This window comes from Chionomys nivalis, chromosome 3 (genome assembly GCF_950005125.1).
Source record: "Chionomys nivalis chromosome 3, mChiNiv1.1, whole genome shotgun sequence".
NCBI classification, from domain to species: Eukaryota; Metazoa; Chordata; class Mammalia; order Rodentia; family Cricetidae; genus Chionomys; species Chionomys nivalis.
Genome location: NC_080088.1, coordinates 103,237,347 through 103,260,232, shown reverse-complemented (window position 1 = coordinate 103,260,232; position 22,886 = coordinate 103,237,347). Strand labels below are relative to the sequence as shown.

The 22,886-nt window shown below is 45.2% G+C and overlaps 1 protein-coding gene across 3 annotated transcripts in view; it reads left to right on the top strand.

Annotated features, from left to right (window-relative positions):
* Positions 1-22,886, top strand: part of Caln1 (calneuron 1) — a 476,552-nt gene that overhangs the window by 435,636 nt on the left and 18,030 nt on the right. For all 3 annotated transcript variants that reach the window (XM_057765690.1, XM_057765691.1, XM_057765692.1), the window contains one exon: positions 18,883-19,039. In XM_057765690.1, the coding sequence (XP_057621673.1) occupies positions 18,883-19,039 (157 nt within the window). The remainder of the gene's footprint in view (positions 1-18,882; positions 19,040-22,886) is intronic.

Below are 22,886 nucleotides of genomic sequence, written 5' to 3'. Positions count from 1 at the left end.
AGAGTGAGATGTCGCCAAGGAAAAGCAACTTCAAGATGAAAGATTTACCTTAGTTCAAAATTCCAGGTTACTGTCTATCCCTGCAGAGAAGTCACAGTGGCAGGGGCTTGGGACAGCCACACCCATAGTCAGGAGCAGAGAGCAACGAGTGCATGCATGCTTGGTGCTCCTCGCTGTCTACTCTTAACAGTTCAGGACCCAATCCCAAAGGTAGTGCCACACACTTTCAAGCTGCGTCTTCCCACATCCACTAGCAGACAAGACAGTTGTCCCCTCCAGGCGTACTCACCGGTTGTTGACCTGGACAGTCTCTCGTTGAGACCCTTCACAGGAGATTCTAGATCGTGTCAAGCTGAGAATAAAATTAACCAAATGCCAGATGAGGCTCCTGGGGTTGGGATGTTGGTATCTTCCAGGTCGCAGTTCAGCCCATCATCAAATGGAGTTTGAGAGAACAGAAGCCGCTGCTTTTTCTGTTGTCTTGCACGCCACACCCTCCAGGGAGACAGGCTGTGCTGGTGAAAAGCGACAACACATTAGTGAGTTGTTAGTTTGCTCTCTGGCTTCCATCATAAACAGTCGCTGAAACTGAGCACTGAGCATTGTAACGAGCCTCCCCTTTGACCGATACTTCCAAACTACCCCCATTGCTTTACTGGAACACTCCTACATAGTGCTTGTAGCTCTAATTCCAAAGAAGACACTTTTGTTTTATTTTTAGTGCTGCATATTCAGTGGAAATGTGTGTGCTCCTCTCTGGCTCCAACAACCCGCACTTCCAAGTCTGTTGTAGGAGAGAGCCCTTGTTGGTTCCCAGCCACCCAGCTAGCTTAGACCTGAAATAATCACACAGAAACTGTATTAATTAAATCACTGCTTGGCTCATTAGCTCTAGCTTCTTATTGGCTAACTCTTACATCTTAATTGAGCCCGTTTCTATTAATCTGTATATCACCATGTGGCTGTGGCTTACTGGGTAAAGTTTACAGCGCTTATCTCCAGCTCTGACCCCGCCCTTCTTCCTCCCAGTATTTAGCTTTGTTTTCCCTGCCTATCTAAGTTCTGCCTTGCTATAGGTCCAAACCAGTTTCTTTATTCATTAATGGTAATCACAGCACCCAGAGGGAACTCCCACATCACAAGTCAACTCCTCTCATAGCCTGTGTCTGAATTCCTTCCTTCAAACAGCTGCCAGGTTCTCTCAGTGTCCTTTTGTCCCTAAGCCTGTCTCACCATTTTGTGTGTTTTGGGGGGGATCATAGAATAAGAGACAGGGTCTCACTATGCAATCCAAACTAGCCTCAGACTCACAGTAGTCTTCCTGCCTCAGCTCTCTAAGGGCCTGGGTTACAGACATGTGCCACCACGCCAAACTATTTTAGGTGTTTCTTTGCATATTTTCTGTCTCCCCAGTTGTGTTGTAAGGTTTTCAGGGAACGAGCATTTTTCTCTTTTTTATTTCCTGAAGTGTCCCAGCACTGTCTACAGCAAGTAGTACCTAGGAGTCTCACATACACGATTGCCCCGCCCCCCCCCAATTGTCAAGGGATTCATCTTTTTTTTAAGTATTTTTTGAAGGGGATGAGTACGTCCATGGTGTATGTGAAAGGTCCGAGGACAACTTGCAGGAGTTAGTTCTTTCCTTCCATCATATAGGCCTCAGGGATGGAACTCAGGTGGCCAGGCTTGGTGACTCTTACTTCCTGAACCCTCTCACTGGTCCTATGATAAAATCTTTAGCTCTTTAAGTCTCTTATTTATTAACACAATGGTCCACTATTTGCATGTGACCAAAACTTGTCTTCCTGTAGATTTTAATTCGTTGAAACTGAAACTTGATACTGATAGCATTGACTGGGGTTAGCCTGGATCTTACTATATAACCTAGGCTAGCCTTAAACTCCGGGTAGTCCTCCTTCCTCAACTGCCAAAGTGTCAGGTTTGTAAGCATGTTCTAGCACGGGTGGATCTCTCTGCCTTTTAGTTTCGTTTGTTTGCTGTGATAAAACATCCTGAGAAAAAGCAGTTTAAAGGAGAAAAGGGGTTAATAGCTTACACTGTCAAGTGTCAGCCCTTGGTGAGTGAAGTCAAGACAGGAACTCAGACAGACAGCCACATCATGTCCACGGTCAAGAATGGAGGGGAAGAAAATCAACACATCTGTGCGTCCTACTTGCTAGTTTCTCACTTGCTCTCAGTTAGCTTTCTTCACCCTTACACAGTCTAGGGCCAGGCCTGGTGGTACTTGTTAGGAATGTGAGCTCTCTGCCGATGCAAATTCCCAATCAAGCCAAATCAAAACAAGCCAAATTAAGGAATATCCACTGGCCCCAAGGGGGAACCGGGAGGCCGAGAATGCGACCACCAGGAAGAAGGAAAAGGGACCACGTGTTCTTCTTTTGGGAGTTCACTTAAGTACTGTGTGGGAGTGGTCTCTGGCATGCTGGGATTTGGAGTCCAGACCAATACAACTCTCAGGCATGGGGGCTAGGATAGATGCAAGGGGCTGGGGTCTACCCCCCAACTTAACAGTACTTGTCTGTAACCCTGGTCTCTTGGGGACCAGGAAGACAAGAAACATCCCTGAGGCTTCTCTTTAGCCAGTCTAGCCAAACTGGTAAGCTCCGGGTTCACTGAGAGACCCCATCTGAAGAAAAAGGACAAGGTAGACAATGATGGAGGAAGACCAATGATGTTGACCTCTGACTTCCACATGAAGGCACATGTGTGCATAGGCACCCCCTCCCACACTCACATAAAGAAATCCGAACCTCCAGGAGGCATCAGTTCACCCCCACTTCCTCAGGGACAAGTCAGGCAGTGTCGCCTTGACCAAGGCTCTCTTGTGGAAGAGAAGTATTGCCGCTGACTCACAGGGGCTCAGAGCTCATACTGAATCTACCTCGAGTGGTCCTCACTGGGGGCCTGGTGAGGCCAGTGCAACCTCCCCCTTGCTTTCCCTCAAATGATGTTCTGAGGGAAACTTCACAACTCCAGTGTCAGCCAAAGATTCTGAATGATGTGTCTGCTCCATGGGCCTCGTAGCTGGTGGAAAATTTCTTCCAGACCGTGTCAGTCGATAGGTGCTCAATCTTTGTTTGGGTCTGATGGAGAGTCTTTTTCTTTCCCGGAGCTGTTATCACCTGCTGGGGCACTGGGGGAATTGGCAGAGGCCAAAGCATTAACTGAATCCCATTCAGCTGGTGGTACCCAGCAGGGTCAAAGAATACAATACGTCCCTGTCCTTCTGTTCGTGTACCCCAACGTCAGGTGAGGAAGAGATGGTTCGTTAGTGTCTTCTCTCATTGCTGTCTCAAAAGCCACTGAAAGCAGGAAGGGTTTGCTGTGTCTCACAGCTCAAGGGTGGCGGGGCAGGGATGGCAGCAGGAGCGTGAGGCGGTTGGTCACGTGGCATCCACTATAAAGCAGAGAGAGATGAATGCTGGTCTCGGCTCACTGTCTCCTTTCCATTCAGTCTGTGACCCCAGCCTAGTGGATAGGGCTGTCCTCATTCAGGGTGAGTACCCTCTCCTCTCAGTTAAGCCTTTTCTGGAAGTGCCTTCACAGACACACCTGGAGGAGGAGTGTCTTTTAGATGATTCCAGATCCTGTCAAGTTGGCAGTGCACAGTTAGCCATCACAGACACACCTGAGTCCAGATAGACCCATGTACCAACTCTAATTATTCTCAGGATCAACCCTCAATTCCCTCATCTCATTGGTCTGACTAAACAGTTTGGGCTATAGGCTTCTTATGACCCCATGTCTTCATTCTTAGCAGCAAAGGAGTCTTATGGCTTAAATTTCAAATGTCCGTCATAGGCTTGTGTGTTTTAACACTTGTTACCCAGCAGGTGGCACTGTTTTCCTATTTTTATTTATTTATTTTTTTAAAATCTCTGTAACCTTTAGAAGGTGGTGCTTGACTAGAGGAAACGAGTCATGAGGGGCAGTGCTGGAGGTTTTATAGCCCAACCCCATGTCCCCCTACTACAGTTCCTGAGTGTGAGCACAATGCTGTCTCCAGATCTTGCCGCCATGCCTTCCCCACCATGATGGGCTGTGCCCTTGAACTGTGAGCCAAAGCCAACCCTTGCTTAAGTTGCTCCTGCTGGGTATCAGGTGAGAATCATAAACTCAGAGATTTCACAATACTGTCACTTCAGGCTCACTGCTAAATGCTCTATGTTGGGGAAAACCTGGAGCTAGGGAAACTTCTGGAAGCTCCTTTGAGCATGCTGGGGCTTCCTGTGCTGGCTGAAGAGCACCATTAACAGTGGGGTAGGCGTGCAGCAGAGGCATGTGTGCGGCTGACGGTGTGTAGCCAAGGTTGAACGGAAGACCGCAGAATGTGGGTGAAATGACCTACGTGGTGCTTGGGGAACACTTTTCTTTTTAAGTTATTTCTGTTGTGCCAGGGTAAACTTATGAGGTGTCTCAGCCACGCAGGTGGCACTCAGCTGCCCCAGGCACTATAAGTATGCCCAGACTACAGGCTATTACTGTGGGTTGGAAAGAGCCCTGCTTCCAGGGGGGGGGTATTTTGTCGTATTGAACTTCTGGGCAGCTCTTGCTCTTGGTAGATGGATGTTGTAGGTGAGGCTTTTTCACCGGGAGACATGAGAAAAATGTCTGCTCAGCCCTGGTAGGGAGCCCATGATGGACCAAAGTAATGAGGCCACCAAAGTCTCACTTGGGGAACTGATGAGATCCCTGGGGTTACTTCAGGAGTATGTGTGAGCGGTGACCTACAGGAATAGGGATGACTTAAAAACAGCCACGTCACCAAAACGCCCACCCCAGCATGGTTGACAGCACAGCTGAAGTCCCAGAGCTCTCTGCAGGATTTGCAGGCAGCTGGCCATGCTAGAGCGTCTCCTCCAGGTCGCTGGGATGGTCACAGTCTTCTCCCCAGTACTGGCCATTGCTTCCAAAACTGTGGGGAGCTGCTGACCAGAATCCAGCTTCCCCAAGCATGTGAAGTTTACTTACTTCCAGAGTTTCATGAGCTCCTCTTCCTAGAGGAAATGTTCCAATTGAAAGAACTTATTAGTATACAACAGTAGAATATCACCTTTTTAACTAGGCAGAGGGAAGAACAAAGGTTATTGAATATTCTGGAGCTTATTTGACCCCTGTCTCCAGCTCCCTCAAGGTGAACTAAATTGCGCCATGAAGTAAATTCCAGGCCTATGAAAGTTGGAACCAGCGGAGGATTAACCTAAAAGCTGGTCAGAGAAGATGCGGTCCCCCACAGTGCTGGTCTCTGTGGGAGTCAGGGATGGGGGAGACCTCACAGGCAGCCTGTGGTGAGCCTCAGGCTTTGTCCTTTTAGTGGTCTGGCTTTCATCTTGTTCAGAATTCAGGACTTCACTGCAGCTAGGGCCCCCTGAGGCTCCCATCACAGTGAGAACAGGAGTTCAATTTCTTTTCTCCACTGTGAGTCTCCACTGGGAGTCTTCTTGCAGAAGATACTTTTCCTGGCCTCCTGATGAATTTGCAGGGGAAGGAAAGGGAGGAAGAAGAAATGGAAGGCTAACATGTATTCATTCAACAAACATATATGGTGTGTCTGCATGCTTGTGACTAGCCATTGTTTCAGAGATGGTGCATATCTTCCCAGGGCTCTTCACTAACTGGAAGAAGCTGACACACAAGCAGACAAAATTAACTTGAAAGCTAGGCATGGTGATTGAGTCTATAATCTTGCACCAGAGAGTTTGAGGCTAGCCTGGACTTTTAGAGTGATTCCCAGGCTAATCTTCTGTAGAGTAACACCTGTTCTTAAACAACCCAAGGGTTCCCTCTGGTTTCCAGACATAAGCACACATGTGCACCTGCACACACACACACACACACACACACACACACACACACACCTCACTTATGTCCTAGAGAAAAAGAATTACTTGCCTTTGAAAATTAAATCAAGAGAGCTGGAAAGATGGCTCAGAACACTGACTGCTCTTCCAGAGAACAGGAGTTCATTTCCCAGCACCCACATGGCAACTTACAACCATCTGTAGCTCTAATCCTAAGCAATGCAGCACCCTCTTCTGGCTTCTCTGAGCACTGCATGCCATGTGGTACACACACACATATGCAGGCAAAACATGCATACGTATAGAAATAATAAATGAATAAAGTTAAAACTATACTAATAGAAAAGAAAAATAAAATTGAATCAAGGGAGAATTTGCAGAAGGTACGCTTATGGCATCTCTTCACACTTTAACCTGAAAAGGTGATGCATAAAAAGCTGTTTGGAACTTATCAGGGGCGGGAGGGAGGGCAGAGGGCAGGGGAAGTGACTCAGCAGATAAAAACAGCAGAGGGCAGGGGAAGTGACTCAGCAGATAAAAACACTTACCGTAAAAGCTTGAGGACCGCCGGGTGGTGGTAGCGCACGCCTTTAATACCAGCACTCGGGAGCAGAGGCAGGCGGATCTCTGTGAGTTCGAGACCAGCCTGATCTACAAGAGCTAGTTCCAGGACAGGCTCCAAAACCACAGAGAAACCCTGTCTCGAAAAACGAAAAAAAAAAAAAAAAAAAAAAAAGCTTGAGGACCTGAGTTCAAATCCCCAACACTCACATGGCTGGGCATGGCCATGTGAACCTGTAACCTTAACATAGTTGGGGAGATAGAGACAGGAACATCACCAGGTTTTGCCAGTCTAGTTCCAGGTTCAGCGAGAGACCCTGCCTTGAGGGAATAAGGTAGAAAGTGATCGAGCAAGACAAGAGATTCCTTCTCTGGCCTGAGGGCATGTGCGACATCACACACAAATGTGTATCCAACATGTATTTATATGAAAGAAAAACATAGAAAGACAGTAAATGTTGACACTTTGGAGCAAGAAAAGAAGACTAGGATTACCCGAGAAAGGATGCACAGAATCAAAATAAAAGCAGAGCTGGTCTTTGACTCAACCAATGAAAAGCAGAATGAGGGACTTAAGAGATGACTCTGTGGGAAAGGCCACTCATGGCTCTTTCAGAGAACCCGGGATAAATGCTTAGCGCCCACATCAGGGAAGCACAGTCACCTGCATCCAGCTCCTAGGACTCTGGTGCCCTCTTCTGGCCTGCATGGGTACTGCAGTCTCTCTCTCTCTCTCTCTCTCTCTCTCTCTCACACACACACACACACACACACACACACACACGGGGCACGAACACATTGGTAAATATAAAAACAAACTTTTTTTAAAGGAAGGGACTGAAGAAATGGCACGCTGGTTAAAAGCGTGGAATACTCTTGCAAAGGACCTGAATTTGGTTCCCCAGTAAATACACTGGGTGGTTCACAACCATCGGTTGCTCCTGCTCCAAGGGATCCAGTGCCCTCTTCTGGACTCTGAGGGCATCTGAGTGCATGCTCATTCACATATGCATGCACATGCATGCGTGTGCACACACACAGTGTATACACATATATGTATAAATAAAAATAAAAAGCTAAAAGGAGCTGAATGATCTATGGGGGGGAGAACAAAAAAGAACTGTACCACCCAGAACACAGACTTGCAAATGATTAGGGAAGAGATGAAATGTGTGGTGGCACAGGACAGACAGCTAATTAAGACTAATTTGTGTTCCAGAGGAAATATCAAACTTGAACAATGGGGAAGCCGTTGTTGAAATGGTTGTGAGGAAGCACACAGGAAGCAGAACACAATGTTGGTATAAAGATGAAAAACCCTGACTCAACTCAAGCCAAGATGAATGCAGAAACATGTGCCCAAATATGGCACAGAGGCCATGTGTGTTTTTAAATCTCAAGGGCAAATAAACATCCCTACTGGGGCTGGAAAACAGATAAAGGATATTGAAGAAGAAAACTTGGGTCAACCATCCAATGCCAAACAGAAAGAGCTAGAAATAGCAGCTCAACTTTGAGTGTGCATCTTGTGTGGTGTGTGTGTGTGTTTGTGTGTATGTGTGTACAAGTATGTAGTCTCTACTAACTCAGCTGTACCCACACCATCTCTTCAGGCATCAGTGAGGAGACATCTGGGCAATTCTAGGATGTTCTACTAAGCCAAAGTTTCTATCACGGGAGACTGGAGGAAGAAAGGTATTGTAGGGCTGGAGAGATAGCTCGAGGCTGAACACACCTGTCGCTCTCCCAGAGGACCCAGGGTTGATTCCCAGAATGCATATGGTGGCTCACAGCTATTTGTGAGTCCAGTCTCAGGGGATCTGGCGCCCCCTTTTGGCCTTTCCAGACATGACAAGCACATGATACACTGATGTACATATGGATAATACACCTATGTAGTTTTTTTTTTAAAAAACACCCTTATTACTTTTGAAAGATACTGTGAAAAACATAATGTCTTAGGTCAGAAAAATGGCTCAGGGAGTAAAGGCATGTGCCATCAATCCCAGTGACCTGAGCTCCATATTCAGGACCCACGTGTTCAAAGGGGAAAACCAGTTCCTCTAGGTTTTGTTCAGACACATGTGCATGCATACACATAAACATGCTAAGTTAATTAATTAGTAGCGATAACAAAATGTTTAAATAGTTATGAGATCTCTCAGAAGAGGTAACATGCACAAATGCCCCCTGTATAGCTGTTTTTAATACCACGAGAGTTGGGTGCCCTGAGGTGGGACAGTTCCGGACAAAAGGAAGCAAGGGATGCAATCCATTCAGCATCTTGAGATAACAGCCCGTGGTTATAAGCTGCATCCCCAAATTCAGTGCAGAATCAGTATTTTTCTGAAAAAAAAAAAAAGACACAGGGGTATGTTTTGGGGTGGGAAGTGTTATTTTGAGACAGGATAGCACTATATATCCCTGGCTGCTCTGAAATGTGCTATGTAGACCAGGGTGTCCTAGAACTAGCTATGTAGGCCAGGCTAGCTTCAAACTCATAGGGACCCACCTGCCTTGGCCTCAGCCTTCGGAATGCTGGAACTGGAGGTATGCACCACCATGCCCAGCTAGCAGGAATGCCCTCAATGTGTTAGAGCAACTGTCGAGTTAAACCCAATGGCCGAGGCGCAGGAAGAAGTCTGGAAGTAAGGGGCATGGACCTTTTCGTCTCACACAGGGAGGAGAAAGAGGCAATTCCATTTTCCTGAATTTGATCTTATGAAATTGCCAGTTAAGCCATCTATCTGATAACCAGGAAGAGGCCTCCTAGTTTAATCAAAACGAAGCCAGCCATAGGCACTGTGCACAAAAGAAAAAGGAAGACATAAGGATGGGAAAATCTGGCAAGCAGGAAGAAGCGAACAAAGTAGAACCAAGTGTGCATATATTAATATTTGGAAATGGCATGCATTCCCATTATTGGGAAGCAGAGAGTATAAGTCTGATTTTTTAAGGTATTTAGTTTACATTTTAAATTATAATTCTGTCACTTTTTCACTTCCCCCTCTTCCCTCCAGTTGCCCATGTTTCTCCCACCACCACACATCATGCTGTCAGATTGATAGCCTTTATCACTATGGTTGTTACATATACATTCATATATATGCATATATATGTGGACAAATATATAAATCCTACTGCTGGGTCCACTTTTGTTATTTGTGTGTGTATGTGTGTGTATACACATATATGTATGTATGTATGTTCATATATATATGATTTCAGAGCTGACCATTCGTTATTGGATAACCAATCAGGAGGCTCATCCCTGGGAGAGGTGAACTTTTCCTCTCTAGGCAGTTATTGGTTGTTTGCAGTTTTTTTGTGTGTGTGTGTAGGGCTGAGACCCTGTGAGATTCCCCCACTTTCCCATTAGCCTGTCTTTCGATATTGTTATTGTTCAGGCCTTGTTTGTGCAGAGAGAAAGACACACAGCAGATATCCTCATATTCTGGCTCTGACAGTCTTTCTGTCCCCTCCTCCAAGATGTTCCTTGAGCCGTAGATGCAGGAGCTGTGCTGCAGATGTATCCATTGGAGCTGGGAACCCCATAACACATTGACCCCCTGATGTCCCCAGTTGCAGTTTTCTGGGATGGTCTCTATTTGCTACAAAGAGACCTTTTTGGTGGAAGGTGGTAGCTATATGTATCTGTGGGTATAAGGATAAGATTTAGGAGGTAGTTAATAACTATACTCATCTAGCAAAGTGGCATCAGTAGATTCTCTTCTAAGGTCCATGACCACACTAGCCCTGGGGAGTTAACTAGACCAGGCATAATTCCTTTCCTTTTGAGCTGGCCCTAAGCCCACTTAGGCAACTGTTGGTTACTGCCAGCATGCGGGTGCCACTATTGTGCTTTTGTGGCGATCTTGCCATGCTGGCCATTAATGTGGTTCCTAGGTGTCACGGCTGGATAGGACTTTTAACTGTTCTCCTTCCTTAGCAACTTGCATAATCCTGTCTGGTACTCTTGGAGCTAGACTGCAGGAAGGTGGTTTCAGATTCAATCCAGCTAGAATAACCTGAATCCTGTGTCCCAAGCAGATAAGGTCCCACATAATCCAGGCTGGCCTCAGACTAAGGATGACCTTGAATTTCTGATCATCCCAGGGCCTGGGGTTACAGGTAAGTGTCAGGAAACCTGGCTTATGTGGTCCTAGGGATAGAGCCAAGGATTCCATGCATCTAGGCAAACACTTTACTAACTGAGCAGCAGCCATGCCCAAATCCAATTTATTATATGAACGCTGTTCTTCTTTCTAAATCTATGCCTGTAAAACACTCGGGGAGGTTGGGAACCAGAAAAGGGACAACCTTAGTTGTCATTCTTCAAGTGCTGTCTGCTTTTCTGACACTGCCTGGAACTTGTCAAGAAGGCTGGCTTGGTTGTAACATATTCATACAGAAAGAAAACAAGGTGTCTGTCCCAATGTCAGTGTAGCATTTTACAAAATGCCTAAGTCATTTCATTTAGATATTTTGTGTTGCATCTAAGACACTCCCTGGATGTTCTGTGGTGGAGGCTGCTCACCTGCTGACCTTTGTGACCTCTGAGTCCTTCTCCAGGCATCTTCATGTTCCACATACTCTTCTCTGGGCTTGTCATCCTTCAGGTGACTTTTATTGTCATCCTAACACAAATGACTTCCAAATCCGTATCATTAGGCTGTCACATCTACACTCCATCCCCTAGTTGTTATGCGGGAATTGTCGCTCAGGGAGCGCCAGGGAACACACCCCAAATTTACCTTGTCACCCCTCTCTAAGTCAGAGGCAGAGGATGAGAGATGAGAGTGTGTGGGGAAGCATGATGGGGCTTTGGTCACTTTCTGGAAGTAAGGAGAGAAGAAAGCGGGGTGGGGGCTGGAAAGATGGCTCAGCGGTTATGACACAGGCAACTTTTACAGAGGATCAGAATTTGTGCCCCAGCACCCACGCTGGGTGGCTCACAGCCACCTGTAACATGCCTCAGGAGACCTAATGCCTTTCTCTTAAATCTATGGGTATCCATACAACATGTGGCATATATACACACACACAAACACTAATGATGATAGCTATATCTTCAAAGATAAGTTACACTTTTTCTAAATAACTCAGAAAAGTAGGTCAGCCACACTGCTACAGGATGCTCTGAGAGCAACTGTGTGGGGGATGGACTGGGGGATGCCAGGCCTCACTAAGGGGATAGTTATTCATTTCATCTCCTTAGCATGGCTTCCGGTGAATCAGTTTTCTTTGGGAATAGACTTGGGCCAGGTGATTGACAGGTTTTGTTGTTGTTGTTGTTTGTGTTTTATGTGTTTTTTAGACAGGGTTTCTTTGTGTAACAGCCTTGGCTATCCTCGAACCCACTCTGTTGACCAGGCTGGTCTCAAACTCACAGATCAGCCTACCTCTGCCTCTCAAGTGCTAGGATTAAAGGCACGTGTTACCACCTCCCAGCTTGGACTCTTAAAAGAGATAACAATAGCATGTAATAATTTGGATAGCTTCAAAATAAAGCCTCTGCTCAGGGCCAGAGCTAGATTTCATTCTTTTTTTGTTTAAATTAATGCTTATTTTTATTTTTAGTTGTGTGTATATATGTATGCACTTGAGTGCAGTACCAGAAGAGGACAGAAGAGGGCATCAAACCCCCTGCAGCTGGCATTACAGGGAGTTGTGAGCCTCCTCACCGATGTGCTCATAAGGGCAGCGTGTCTATGCTTAGCAGCTGAACCATTTCCCCCGCATCCAGATATCATTCTTTTGACCAGGAAGCTTTGTCCTAATGGACCTCAACACAGCTCAGACTCCTCCACCTCGGAGCAACTGTGATGTTGACCTTTTCAGTGTTGCCAGGGGACTAGACACAGGAGGTGGGGGTCCGTCTCCAGTGACCTTTAAGGCCAGGACACTTTTGTACTTTTGGTACTTCTGTGGTTGTGGGAAGATCAGCTGGTCATGGTAGGGAATAAGAATGGTAGGGTATAAAATGCCCAACCATAGTCATGAAGTAAAAGGAAAGGAAGAGCCTAGAGTCCCACAATCCTCTTAAAGTGACTGTAATTCCTCTGTAGTAACCAGAGGACCTCCTACTAGACTCCATCTCTTGAAATATTCCAACATCTTCCAATGACATCACAGACAGTAAATCATGCTTTTAACTTAGAGGCCTTTGAGGGATATGTAGACCCAGGTTTGACCAATCAGTGACTATGCCCAGGCTTCTGCACCACTGGGTCTTGGGTCACCCCCAACAAAACAACAACAACAAAACAAAACAAAGAAGAAAAGAAGACAAAAAGTGATGTGGGATACCCTCTGTATGCTGTGAATATGTTTGATTATCATTGTTTAATGAAGAAGCTGATTCGGCCAATGGTCAGGCAGAATAGAGCCAGGTGGAAATCCAAACAGAGATACATGGAGAAAAAGGGTGGAGTCAAGGAGATGCCAGCAAGCCGGGGAAGCAAGATGTGAGGTAAGACCATGACCACACGGTAAAATATAGAGTAATAGAATGGGTTAATTTAAGTTGTACGAACTAGTTAATAATAATCTTGAGCTAATAGGCCAAACAGTTTGTAATTAATATTAAGTCTCAGAGTGGTTATTCTGGAACTGGCAGGCAGGAGGGAAACCTCCAGTTACAAAAAAAGCAAGTTGCTCACAGGAGGAAAAGGTTTATTTTAGTTTATGTTTGCAGGTCGTAATCCTCCTGGAGGGAAATCAGGGAGGAACTCAGGACTGGAGGTAGGAACCATAGAGCATCCTTACTCAAAGACCATGCTCAGCCAACTGCTTTGTATACAGCCCAGGACCATCAGTCCAGAGAATGGTGCCACAGTGGGCTGGGTCCTACATCAACTAAGAATCAGGATAGTCCCCTATAGAGAGGCCCACAGATTGACTGCTCAGATCAGTTCTCCAGCCAAGGCTTTCCTCTCAGGGGACTCAAAGACTCTAGGTGTGTCAAGAGGACAATGGAAGATAGATAGTGGCCACCCATCCTAACATACCTGCAAGTCTAAGTTGCTTGCTTTTCTTTTATATTCTCTTCTGTCCTATTCTTTCCTTTCCTTTTCTGTTCCTTTCTTTTTCTTTTTCTTTTCTTTTCTCTTCTTTTTTCTTCCTTTCATTTTCTCATTCCTTTTTTCTTTCCTTCCTGCTTTCGTTTGTGTGTGTGTGCTTGCACACACACACGTGCACGTGCACACATGTATGGAGGTCAGAGGACCACTTCTCCTGTCCTTCTTCAGGAACACCATCCACCAGGTTTCCTATTGGGAGGAGAGACCTGGTCAGTCATCTTCATCAGCTTAGACCATGAAACCCAATATGGACAAGTTCAACAGAACCGCCATACACAAGCTGCCATGCGTACTTCAGCATTGCCAGGGCATACATTTCATCCAATTGTCTTTCTCATTGGCCTGAAGCTCACCCAGAAGTCTAACTGGGTGAGCCTCCTGTCTCTACCCACTTCCTCACCAGTGCTGGGATTACATGTACCATTGTGTCCAACTGTTCCATTTAATTGTTCATTGCTGTAATCAAATAACCTCACAAAAAATGACTTATGGGGGGAGAGGATCTATTTTAACTCACAATTCAGGTTACAATCCATCATTTAGGGGAAGCTGGAAGTCATACCACACCCATAGTCTACAGCACAGAAAAGTAAATCATGGATGTTCATGAGCTTGCTTTCTCCTCTCTCATACAGCTCAGGCCCCCTCGCCTAGGGAATGGTGTCACCCACGGTGGGCTGGGTCCTTCCACATCAGTCAACAATCAAGATAAGCCCCACAGACATACCCTTAGGTCATCCTGATCTGGACAATTGCTCAATTAAGACCGTCTCTCTAGTTAGTGTTAAGTTGACAAAGCTAAACGTTGTGCCCATTTCTTAACATGAGTTTTGGGATTTGAATTCAGGTCCCCACACTTGTGCAGCAAGCATTTTATGGGCTGAGCCATCTCCCTCTGAACATTTGGGTCTTCAATTCCAGATACATTTTTAAGAAACCTTCTGTGATTCATTCCTGACTTACTGGGGGCTATCAATCCATTCTTGTCACAATGTGTACCAATCTGAATTTAAATTTTCTTGTGAGTGGGGTTTGCTATGACTTGCTCACATCTGCTTCTGTATGACTTGCAACAGAAACATCTGTTTCTCTATCTCAGTGCCATCCTCCATGGCTATTCATTTCATTAAAGACTAATTTTTTACACTAAGGACAAACTCATTGAAAACAGTATTATGTCTAGAAGAATAATTAATGGGCAGGCATTTCTTTTCACAGGCTATGAAATGTTACTCATAGTTTTTGACAAACATGGAAATAAAAATAAGGGTATAGGAAGGAACGATTATAATTTTATGACTACATAATATAATTAGTAAAGATAAAATAATTATTATAAATTAGTTTAATAGAGATTTACTATAATGGAAAATGTCTTAGCTGTCCAAAGCATGAATATGTAAGGGCTGCATTCTCTATGAGCCACAAAACAAAACACAATTACATCAAAAGTAGAAAAGAGAAACACATAAAATTATAAGAGATAGGGCATAAATGATTTTTTTTTTTAAGGAAAAAATCATGCTACCAAGATTGACCTCAAACTTGCTATGTAGCCAAAGATAACTTTGAACTTTTGATCCTCTTGCCCCTCTTTCCTAGTGCTGGTATTATGGGCAGATCGGGCACCATGCATGATTTACGTAGTGCTGAGATAGAACCCAGGGCTTTGTGTATGTTAAGTGAGGACTCTACCAACTGTGCCACAGCCACCGTCACTATGCTACAGTCAGTCTTGAGAGGAATTTTAAAATATGGGTCTACTGTGCATAATGACATGCTAAAAATAATAAGAAGCTTGTGGATAGTTCTCCAAAAATAGTATAAAATTCTAAAAGTAACTCAAGAAAAATATGAAAGCTGAAGTGATGGGTCATCATGGGAAAAATACCTATTGGTGCCATGCTCCTGTTCTATAAACTTTTTAAAGTTTGTTTTTTTTTTAAAAAAAAAAACAAACAAACTTTAAGAGATGAGTGGTACCCTGTCAATATAGATGAAATATGGGAAGTTGCTCTGCCAGGTATGTTTAGGTGTTCGTACCCTATGTTAGATGGTCATGTGTCACTGTGACAAAATAGTCAAGAGACACTATTTTAAGGAGGAGAATATATCTGAGCTTGAGGTTGAAAGTGCTTCAGTTCATGATCCCCTGAGTCTGTTAATATGAGCTTGAGATGAAGTTGGAGGAGAGTGACAGATAAAAATTGCCCACCTCATGATGGCCAGGAGAGAGAGAGAGAGAGAGAGAGAGAGAGAGAGAGAGAGAGAGAGAAAGAGATAGACAGAGACAGAGACAGTCAGAGACAGAGAAACAAAGGTAAACATAGACACACAGAGAGAACATGAGAGAGAACGGGGGGGGGAGAATGGGGAGAGAGGGGCACAGAGACTTAAAGAAGAAAATACAGAAAAAGACAGAAACTCACAGGAGAAGACTCTCAAGTCTTGAAATACACACTTCCAGTGACTCGCCAAGCAGGACTGTTGACATACAAAAGAGCTCCACAATAGCCCGGAATGGAGTATAACAAAGGTTTATTTATCTGGGGATAAACTCACAGAAGGGATAGTGATCCACCGTCCTCTGCATGCGCTGGAAACTGGAATCAAATCCAGCAGCCAAGAGGGCCACACACACTTTTTGTCTGCATTTATAGTACATGAGACCATGCTCAAAGTGGGCCGCTATCTTAAAGGCTATTGGCTGAAGGAATTCTCACAGCACCTCCTTTTTTGTCTAAATAAGAGAGTTCTAAGCTTAATAGAAAACTATATACAATAATAACAAATATAAAGTATTGTCCAGGGGAAAGAAGAGGCAAAAACATACATAAAAATTAGAACTACAACCAGTATGAACAACATTAAACAAGAAACATATGATAAATATTTCAATAGTTATCCTATTCTAAGGAGTCTAAGTCTTATATTAAAAATGACTTGGCTAAGTCATGAGAGAAAAGTAACTATGACTATCCAGTCTTCAACCCCATCAAAGGCCTGAGAAGGAAAATAATATTACTCGAGTAAACAGGAAGTACAATGTAAGCAACTTCCAAAGTTCTAGAATTGACAGAGACATCTTGCTGCCTAGGCAATCGCCCAAAGTCTTCTGTAGCATTGCTTTCTTCTGTATCCTGCAGAATGTCTGGCAGTTTCTTCTGTGAAGCAGGAACCCTGAAGGACCGTCCCATCTTTTGGAAAGTTCAGCAGCTGCTTTTTCTTTTTTTAATTACAATACTGTTTGGCTGACTACTCAGGCATATTTATAACTAACTCTTACATCTTAAATTAACCTGTTTCTATTAATCTGTGTATTGCCTTGAGGCTGTGGCTTATGGGAAAGTTTCGGGTGTCTGTCTCCTCCAGCAGCTACATGGCATCTCTCTGACTCTACCTATTCTCTCTATATATCTGCTCCAGCCTGGCTATGTTCTACCTGCTATAGGCCAATGCAGCTTTACTCATCAACCAATAAAAGCAACACATATATAGAAAGACATCTCACATTACAGGATCCATTCAGCTATGCACTCATTAATAGGTTAATCCATTGATGAAGTCAGCGTCTTCATGATCCAGTCTCCTCTCAACATCACCAGCAGCTGGATACCAAGTCTTCTACCATTGCTGCCAAGGAACATTTGATTTACAAGCCACAGTGTATTTTGTTCGTCTTGTTTTTCTAGACAAGGCTTCTATCTGCAGCCTTCGCTGTCTTTGAACTCAGAAATCTGCTTGCCTCTACCTCCCGAGTGCTGGGCTTAAAGGTACATGCTGTCACTGTCCAGCATACCACAGTATTTTCTAATGATTTTAAGACTCAGACTAAACAGTGGAGCCAGGGAACCTGTATCTTTATTTCCCATCTCCTAGCCTCTAGTCAATCTTTTTGCCTAGTTTCTGAACAGCAGAAAGCTCTTAAAAGTGGTCTATTTTTTTTTCCAGGCAGCACTCTACCTCTTACATTGGTCTTCTAAGAAGTAATGACTCATTTCTTCCCCCAAAGAATCTGATTGACGTCAACATTACTCATCCCTGACCATGGCAGAGGAGCTGTTCTGACTTTATTCTGTTGCCCTGATAAATCACTCTGACCCAAAACTTGGATAGGAAAGGGCTTATCTGGGCTTGCTCACAGCCCCAGAGCCACCTATCGATGGAACGGTACCACCCACAGTGGTGTGTGTGTGTGTGCACGTGCGCACGCACACACACACACACACACACACACACCCCATACAGTTCCCCATAATCATTCGCACAGGCTGATCTGATCTGGACCATCCCTCCCTTTGAGACTCCCTTCTCAGGAGACTCTAGGCTGTGTCAAGTTGACAGTTAAGCCTAACTAAGACAGGATCTCCATTTTTGCATCAGAATTATTCTCCTCTGCCTTCTTTGTGCCTCGTTCCTGCACATGGGTTACATTCCTCATTTATCCAATGTGAAGGGGGACATTGTGCCTAGTTTTGTGACAAGTTGCTAAACTATAATGCAGAAAACACATCCAACATCCAAATGCCCATCTGTTGCTCTGACTCACACAGGGCTTTTGACTTGAATCATCTTGACTTTCCCAAGAAGTTTCAGTAACTCAGTTTAATTTCCTAGAACTAGGTGAATGCTTCTTAAATGCTTGAAAAGACAGGAAGGAGAGGGAAATGTGTAGGGCTTGACTTTCAGTGTTGTATGTACTCATTTCAACCATGGGCCCTCGTTATCCCCTTTGTGTGATGGTTAATTAATCTTGACTGTCGACTGGATAGGATGTAACCAAACTCAGGTCCTCTGGACACGCAGAAAGTGTTCTTAACACAGAACAAGCTCTCTAGCCCCATGTCCCACTTCTTAAAGTTTCCCCTACTTCAGCACCATAGCACAGAGACAAGACTTCCAACTCAGTAACTCTGTTGGAGGGATGGTGGGGAGAGAATTCACAGTCAAACCCCAGTAAACATGTCTAAGTTCACACTTTAAAGCAAAATCGGAATTGCTGGTTCCTTCGGAAATGATGAAAAAAACGGAAACATATGCATTGTCCAAAGTGGAAACTCAAGATGGGAATGGCTGGTTTCTTGCAAAATGATAGAATGTTAGAAACATATGCGCCGTCTAAAGTATGGCACCACGCTATAGTACCTAAAATGCGGAGGGTTGACAGCAGATGGCTGGCCCATGATCAATCCAGCCAGCAAGTAGCTTTTACTCTCTGTCTCCTAAATGAAGGATGCTATATTTCACTCACTCTGTCCCCAATAAGACCGCACATATGCTGGGAGCCGAACAGACTGAACGCTGCTCATCTGGTATCCCGAAACTCATTTTCTCGGGGAGCTTCCGGGCACATGATGGCACCCCAGCTGAGTTTGCACCCATCTTCACAGCCCTCTTCCGGTTCTTTGTCTCTGCAGTTTGATATGCAAAGGGTCACCCTGGAGGAGCTGAAGCACATCCTGTACCACGCCTTCCGGGACCACTTGACGATGAAGGACATCGAGAACATCATTATCAACGAGGAGGAGAGTCTGAACGAGACCTCGGGGAATTGCCAGACAGAGTTTGAAGGAGGTAAGTGCACCTGCCTGGGTGGCTCACCCAGGGCCTCCACATGCTCTATAGTTACCAATCTTCGGGACAAGAAGCAGCCTTGTCCCAATGCTTAAAAAGTCTGGGCTAAGTTAACAGATCAGCTCAGAGAACGTACAGTGTCTCTAATTCTGCCTTATGGGTTTGTTTTCACTTCTTCCTCCTTTCTTTTTCCTTTTGTGTGCAGAGGTTGGGGTCGTGTTCACATGTGTGTGCAGGTGCATGGGAATGAAATACAAACACCCATTCCTGTGGCAACCAGAAGTCGGTAGCAGGCACCTTCCGCTATCGAGTTCTTGTTTGGGGAGACAGGGTCTCTCACTGAATCTGGAGCTCACTGTTTCAGTGTGGTTGGCTCTGACTAGTGACTTCCTAGAGACCAACTCTCGCTGCCTCACCGGTGCTGGAGTTAGAGACCTGTGGTGCTGTACCAGCCTTTCTGTGAGTGCTAGGGATCAAACTCAGGTCCTCATCTTATACAGCAGGCACCTCAAGCCAATACGGAGCCATCGCTCTAGCCGCTCTTTTCCTTCTTCTTCTTCTTCTTCTTCTTCTTCTTCTTCTTCTTCTTCTTCTTCTTCTTCTTCTTCTTCTTCTTCTTCTTCTTCCTTCTTCTTCTTCTTCTTCTTCTTCTTCTTCTTCTTCTTCTTCTTCTTCTTCTTCTTCTTCTTCTTCTTCTTCTTCTTCTTCTTCTTCCTCCTCCTCCTCCTCCTCCTTCTCCTCCTCCCTCCTCCTTCTTCTCCTCCTCCTCCTCTTCCTTCTCCTTCTCCTCCTATTCCTCCTCCTCCTCTTCTTCATCTTCTTCTTCTCCTCCTCCTTTCCCCTCCTCCTCTTGCCCCTCCTCTTTTTTTCTCCTCCTGCTCCTCTTCCTCCCCTTCTCCTCCTCCTTTTTGTTAGATTTCTTGTCACTGCTGCCGCTATTTGGCGTTCTTGTGAGATATAATCTCCATATGTAGCCTAGGTTATACTCAGACTCATTCAAACTCAAGATTCTCCTGTCTCAATCTCTAGAGCTCTCAGATCATTGCACATCCCACCACATAGGGCTCAAACTTCCAGTTTCAGAAGACCTTGTATGGACCTTGTCCTTTCTGGAATCATTCTGAGTCTGGAGTCGGCTCTGTGGCTTTGGGGAGATTTGCTGTTGCTCACTGGAGGCTAGCTGCTTCAGGGATGGTGGAAGGAGCCCGCCGAATCTGCCATTGGCTACTTGAATGACCTTGGGCAGGCTGTGTAACTCCTCTGTGTTCCCTCATCTACATATGTCAGGATAATTACATCTGCTTCACAGAATCCCTGGGAAGGGTAAGCTCTGGGCTTCTCAGCTGCATTGAGCAGAAAGAGCTCAGGGATGGAGCCCTTTCTGCAAAGGGCTAACAGAAGGAGCAAGTCATCTGAACTCCAAGAAGAGACACAGGGAGGGTCAACATTTCTTGGCCTCATGAAAAAAAAAATGAGGGGAACACAAAGCTTATTTCCTAATCACTCAAGAGGTCCTGGCAAGCTAAAAGTCTTTCCCTCTTTCAGGCTTTGAAAACCAACTGTTTGGGGGGCTAGAGAGGTGGCTCGGTGTCTAAGAAAACATGGTGCTTGCGAAGGCCCCAAGTTTGGGTTCCAACACCCAGAGCAGGTGTATCACAGCTGCCTGTATATTCATCTCCAGGGAATCCAATGCCTTCCTGTGGACTCTGAGGGCACCTGTGCTCACACCACACACACCCCTGCACACACATACACACAAACACGCACGCACGAGCGCACACACACACACACACACACACACACTCAGCTAAAAAAAGTATTTTAGAGGAAAACAGCTGATCTAACGAATAGAGGGAAACTGATATGTGGTAATTACATTAAAATATCATACTTAGCCATCAGCAGAGTTTTTATTACATACTCAATGCTGAGGCTTCTTGAGGTTGATTAATTTTTTAATTAATATTATTTTTGTATGTGTGTATGTGAGCGTGGAGGGGAGTTGTGCATGCACGTGTGTGTATGTGGAGGCCAGGTATTGACATCCTGTGACCATCCACCTTATTTTTGGGTCAGAGTCTCTTGCTGAAACTGAAGTCCGTTAACTCAGCCACCCTGACTGGCAAGCAAACCCCAGAGATCCTGCCGTGTCTCTCCTCAGCAGCAGGATGACAGATGTGTGCTGTCGTGCTTGGCATTTTCCATGGGCCTTAGGGGACCGTAATTCAGGTCTCCATGAACTTTTCTGACTGAGCCATCTCCCCAGTCCCCTGGTTTCTTCATTTGTCTCTAGAGGTCCTTTGCCAGAGCCATTCCAAAATCTCCCTATCAAGTAGCATTCCATTGTCCGGCTGCTGAAATCAAATGGTGTCTGGAAGTCAATCAGAGAAGAGCAGCAGAGTTGTGTGATCCTCTCGGGAAAAGTTCTCCACTCTCTGTTTTCTGTCATTGGAGTCCCACCTTGCAGAACTCCCCTAGACATTCTGACAACAGGCACAAGGAGTGGAAGCGAAACAAAAGTCACCGCCTGGGTGTGATAGTTAGCTTTTTAAATATTTTTATGTCCAATTGTGTGTGTATCTGTGTGCACATAAGTATAGTGCTTTTGGGAGCCAGAAGAGGGCATCCTCTGCCCTGGAGCTACAGGCAGTTGCCTGATGTGGGTGCTGGAACCAAACTGTAGGGTTTTTTTGTTTTGTTTTGTTTTCTGGTTTTTCAAGACAAGGTTTCTCTGTGTGACGGTCCTGGCTGTCCTGGAACTCTGTAGACCAGGCTGGCCTCGAACTCACAGAGATCTGCCTGCCTCTGCCTCCCATGTGCTGGGATGAAAGGTGTGCACCACCACTGCCTGGTCAAACTGTAGTTTTTAAGACAAGTACACATTCTTAAACCTCTGTCCCATCTGGTTAGTTTTTAATTGTCAACTTGTCACAACCTACAGTAGCCTGAGAGGAGATTCTCAATGTGAGATTATCTAGTCAGGTGTCTGTGGGGGATTGTCTTAAGACAACTGATAGGAGAAGACCCAGACACTGTGAGCAGCATCATTCCTGGGGCATGGAGTCTTGAACTGTAAAACAGAGAAGAAAGCTAGCTGAGAACAGGCAAGCAAGGACCCATGCACTTTCTCTCTCTGCTCTCGATAGCGGATATGATACTTTGAGTGCCTCCTGCAACTTCCTCACAACGCTGGCCTGTAACTGGGGACTGGGAGCCAAAACAAGCCCTTCCTTCCCTAAGTCGCTTTTTCCTGCAGGCATCTGTCACAGCAACAGAGACGAAACTAGGATGCTGAGAAATAAGTAGTTTTTGGGGAAGAGATGGCTGAGCCTTTCTGTGCCCCTGAGTCTCCATCTGATTAAAGAGGAGCAAAGGTCAAGGAAGGTCGCTCTCTGGAGTACTCGGCTTTAACTCTGTCCTGACTGTGATATGGCTTAAACATGAACGTCACATTTTTCTTATTATTTATTTATTCATTTATGTATTGGTTTTTGGTTTGTTGAGACAGAGTTGCTCTGTGTAGAACTGGCTGTTCTAGAACTCACTCTCTAGACCAGGTTGGCTTCGAACTCACAGAGATCTGCTGCCTCTGCCTCCCGAGTGCTGGGATTAAAGGCATGCGCCGCCACCACCACCGGGCTTAGACACATAATTTGAACAATGGTCCCCAGATGGTAATGCTATTTGGGGAGTTCTGGAAAGTTTATGCTTTGGGACATCATACTTGAAGTGACGTCACCTAAAGGGAAGTATGTCACTGGAGTAGGGTCCTTGGGAGGATATTATCTCTGGCCACTTCCTGGCTCACTCCGAGCTTCTAGTCAGCTATGATGTGAAAAGCTCTCCT